The sequence below is a fragment of the Vigna radiata genome, chromosome 7 (genome assembly GCF_000741045.1).
Source record: "Vigna radiata var. radiata cultivar VC1973A chromosome 7, Vradiata_ver6, whole genome shotgun sequence".
NCBI lineage: Eukaryota > Viridiplantae > Streptophyta > Magnoliopsida > Fabales > Fabaceae > Vigna > Vigna radiata.
In genome coordinates, this window is record NC_028357.1 from 23,328,003 (window position 1) to 23,333,227 (window position 5,225).

The 5,225-nt window shown below is 30.2% G+C and overlaps 1 protein-coding gene across 1 annotated transcript; it reads left to right on the forward strand.

Annotated features, from left to right (window-relative positions):
* The first annotated feature begins 3,372 nt into the window (after positions 1–3,372).
* On the forward strand, positions 3,373–4,871 carry LOC106766195. The gene is made up of 2 exons (XM_014650944.1): positions 3,373–3,790; positions 4,255–4,871. Exons 1-2 carry the CDS (start codon positions 3,373–3,375, stop codon positions 4,869–4,871), a joined length of 1,035 nt encoding a protein of 344 aa, XP_014506430.1.
* The last annotated feature ends 354 nt before the right edge of the window (positions 4,872–5,225 follow it).

Here is a 5,225-nt window from a genome sequence, read left to right on the forward strand (position 1 = left end):
CAGACGTAATCAATTAATCTAGTTTTCTAACTGATTAGATTAATTCTTCACACAGAAACATCAAACATAGCAAACAATGCAAAATTCTAAAAGATTATATAAGTTCTTTAACCGATTAAAAATGACATATCTCAAGTTTTTGAAAAAATAGAGAAAATATAGAGAAATGTCTAATCGATTATGTTATTTACATAATCGGTTAAAATTCGCAAAACCATATCCACACCAAAAATATAACAATCAAGCACAAATCAGTTACATACATAAGAAAAAATGTTATAGATAATGAATGATGCATGATTGGCATAATATAAGACCATGTTACCACATGTAAACCTCAAGGAGTATTTGATTCATCTCTTTAGCCTTCCTTGAGTCGTGATGTGCCTCCAATTCCTTTATTTGCCTGCAAAAGATTCATACGGTTTGGACAAAGGTACCCAAACGAACTTGGGGAGTTTCATGTTAGTAACAGGAGTTGGTTTCTTGGGAATCCATTGAAATTTTCCCTTTGGAACACCAACTTTCTTATAATAATAGGATTTAACAGTGTGACCAATAGTGTTGCAATAAAAGCAAGTAATAGATGAAGGTTTACTTAAATCAGAAAATTTCTTTAAGTTTATTCTATTGCTTTTACCAGTGTAACCTATTCCCTGTTTGTTGATTACCCTTCTCTGGGAGCCTAGTACAACTTCCAAATTAGCTCTTCCTAGAGTGAATTTAGCTAATGTACTAATCAAATACTCAATCTTCTCTATGTGAGTAGGGCATTCAGTACAGTCTTGAATAATGATTTTAACTTTAGTTTTTTCTTTTTTCAAGAGATTGTAAAGCAGTATCAATATCAGCTTTCAAGCATGCATTATCATTAATAGGGTTATTGGTTCTGAATTCTAAATCCTTTTTCTCACTGTTTAATCAATTAACCTTGTATTAGAGCTTCACGACTTCTGCATGTATTTCTTGAAGGCATATAATAGTTGATCATATCTCACTTGTAATGGTTCATCATTGAAACTGCAACGTCTACATTCAGATTTCATTGAGCCAGCCATGAGACATGGGTTTTTCTCCTCTTCTAGACTTTGATCATCTTCATCACTTGAGGAGCAACCTGAATCACATTCTTCTCAGGCTATAGAGGCTTTCTTCTGCTTGCTTCTTTTCTTGTCTTGATTTGATCTTTCATCATTTTTCTGCTTCATCTTCAAGACCGGACACTCTGGTTTGATATGCCCATCTTTGCCACACTCATAGCATGTGGGAGTAACAGCGTTGCTCCTCCTTATGTTTCCTCTAGCATTTCCTGCAAAATCAGATACAAAATTTCTAGATTTCTTAAATCTTGAAAATTTCTTTACCATCATGTTTAATACTTCCTTTTGTGGCAATTCTGAATCTGAGTCTGCATCACAATCATGCTTTCTTGAACAGTTCTTGCTAGTAGTCTTGAGGGCAATTGAATGTTTCTGCTCACTTTCTTTTTCCTCCCTCAATCTTCCTGGATCAAGCTCATGTTCCCTAAGCTTTCCAAAGAGTGTACTAAAAGCTTTCCAAACGACCTTGGGTGTACTAAATACATACATGATAATGAAACCTTGGGTGCACTAAAAACATACATGATAATGAAACCTTGGGTGCACTAAAAACATACATGATAATGAATGAAGGTAGTATTCCTTATGAATTGACCACCTTCTTTGATCGTCAACCTCAAGTAAGTTATTGAAAAAGTTGAAGCATTGTGCTTGATATATCATAACAAGTGTATTGGTGCATCCATACACTTGCAAATTACACTCATGTCAACGATTATTTAACTTTAATATTTTTGTTTTATCACTTCCGAAAGTTGGTGATGCAAATAAGCCCGACTCTCCTTTGGGTACAATTGGATCATCTCATGCTAACAACATTTAGAGAGTTTATGATGTTTTTTAGGACGAAACTATATTTAATCTATAGATTTTGAGTAATTATGAATTAAGTTGTAATTACGTTTTAGTTTAACTTACTTTTATGTATTATGGTGATTTTGAGAATAGAATATTTTAATGATATATATTTGAACACTTTGGTAAAATAAATTTGTCATGTTTTTTTTTATTTTCATTGCAATATTTGAATTTTATTACAAGTAAATATTGTTGACAAAAATATAAGTATTTCACTGGTGACATATAGTGTCATCTTTAAATTATAATTGCCAAATTCAATAGATTATTAACAAAAAAATGAGAGAAATGGAAATAATATTTATAGTAGAATAGTTAAAAATAAAGAAGGTTTCAAACATCTATAAAATAATAAAAAAAATTAAAACTCTTCCAAAAAAACTCTACAATATAAATTTGATATCAAATGTGTTAAAAACCTCCACAAATTTAATTACGATTAATTATAGATGTATGAAAAACCCTAAAAATTAATTTGTGAAAAACTTCCGCAAAATAAAAAATAAACTTTCAGTAGATATCATTTTTTTAGTGTATATAAATAAATAATATATATATATATATATATATATATATATGAGTTTGTTAATTTTTATTTTTAATTTAAAATAAAAAATAAAAAAGATAAGAAATTATTTAAATATTTTTTAATTTTAAAACTTATAATTTATAATATATAACAATATTTTTATCAATTAAAATTTGGTATACATAAGTTAACAAATCCTATAATATATATATATATATATATATATATATATATATATATATATATATATATATTTATTTATTTATTTATTTATTTATTTATTTGTTGATTGGGTATCTCTATCCTGATCTTCTTCATAATAACTGGAACATATAATATACGTGAGTTAGCTTATCCCAGATACTTTATTATACTGAGTTTTCCTCTATTTTTCTTTCAGTAGACTGTGTATAAGATATATATTTTTTAATTACTTTTTCTCTTTCCGCCACAATTGCATTACTAAAGTACAAACAGTTTATAATGCCCGTGCATGGATTATTTTCTTTCAAAAATATTTTCATGGACTCATATTCTTTTTATGGTGTAAGCAAAACAAATATTTCATTTTATGATTATAAAAAAATAGAACGTTTCAAATAAAGGAAAATCTCTACTGTTTAAATAATAAATAAATGAGAAGGTTGAGAGTATTTGTGTTCTTCCATAGAAAAGCTGGCAGTGTTAATAAAATCTGCACTCCATGAATTTCCTCCCATTTGTGAATGCTGCAAACATAGAAAACAATCTGGTCGATATTATGTGATACAAAGAAAAAAAAAATAATGATTCTTTTTCCTTGAATGTTCACTTACCTAAGTAATCGGGAAAGATAAAAACATTGGTAATGAATCTTTGACATGTGAGAAAGAAAACATCAAGAGAATGTCAGAGGTTTGGCATGTTCTGAAGAAATCACTTCATTGCAGATCTCATTCATCAGAAGTTCATGATCCCCAGGCAAAAAGAAGAGATCAGAGAAATAAGGATGAGAGAAATAAAAGAGAGTCAAAAAACCAACTTAGCCATGAAATTTTCCTAGATAGATCTAGTGGTGAGATTAAGATTTTTCCATGTTATCCTATAGAAGAGCCTCCTCATTCTCCTGCAAAAACCAAGCTAACTATAGTTTCATCAAAAACACTTTGTGTTGATTGTGATGAATGTGTTGTTTTCTCAAAGAAAAAGGTCCCAGTGAAAGATTCTAATGATCCCCCAATATCAACATGTCATCGTGAATGTGAAGACAAAATGAAATCTAGTAACACTGTTGAAGAACAGGGAAATTTCCATCTACATTCAGGTAAGATCAGTACGTTTTCTAGCAAAATGAATATATGGAGTGTTTATATGTATATAGTTTTTGACCAATTGTCATGGAACAATTTTACACTAGTTTGACTATTTAATCATATAGTTTCATGTCAGAATCTTTTGAAGATTTGGAAGAATATTGATGTCACTTTTGTAACTTCGGCAGGGATTGAACATTCTCTTGAGACTGTATCTGGTTTAGGTTTTTGCTTTTGGATGAAAAGAAAAATATTTTAACAGTCAATAAGTTATAATTTTTTTATTCACTTTGTGAAAATATAATATTTTAAAAATGTTGAATTCCCATGTTAAACACATTTTTCTATTGGTAGATAAATATATTTCTCATATTTGTCCCTTATCTATACTTCTTGTAATAGTCCAAAAGACTGTACAACATTAAATTACAAATATACTAAAGTTTAACATGGAAGCTGTAAACATTTTGTTCAGTGATCCAACTTGAGAGAGAAGATTCATCGAGTAAGATCATCGAACAAATATGCGAAGGTAACTTTAGGGAAAAGATTGAATGTGTTCTGAGAGTGGAGAGCAAGCAAGAAACGTTTGCATGGTATGAGGAATGCAGGGAATTGGTAAGGGTGAAAGCAGAAAGCCTAGAAAAGGAGCATCCGAGATGCATGGTTGATGGAAATGAACTACTCAGATTTCATGGCACAACACTTGCATGTTCCCTTGCTTCAAATGCTTCCTCTTCTACCCTTTGCAGTTCAGACCAATGTGGTGTCTGTCAAATTCTCAAGCATGGTTTTTACTCCAACCAAGAATTATTTCATGGTGCACTTGGGGTTTGCACCTCTTCTACCAGTGCAAAAGCTATTCATTCAATTTGCTCACCCAATAACAAATCTGTGAGGAGAAAATGTGTTATGCTTTGCAGAGTGATAGCTGGGAGAATCCATAATCCTCTACAAGAGATTGAGGAAATCACTGATACTGGGTTTGATTCTTTGGTAAAGAAAATGAGAGACCACTCAGAGATTGAAGAACTCGTTGTATTAAATCCTAGAGCTGTGCTCCCTTGCTTTTTGGTAATCTACAATCTTTGAATATGTTGTAGAAAATACCATCTCATCTGCATATGATATAAGTGAAATGACAGAATTATATGAAAAGATTTTGAATATACAAGTATGAAATATATTATATGTATAGGTTTGAGGAATCTCAGGAAAGGAGAATTTTGTTTTCTTTTAAAAAACAATAAAGATTCTCATTCAAATAAAACATTTAATCAGTTAAGGAGTGTTGTTCACCCAAACAGTCTTAGAGAGCAAAAGAATGCTTAAGTGCATTTTTAAATTTAACATTTTATTTTTGGAAAGATAATAATTGATGGTATGATTATTGTGTTTGAATGTTGCAAAAATGAAATTTTCTTAAGAAAAGTATAAGTTTAATGC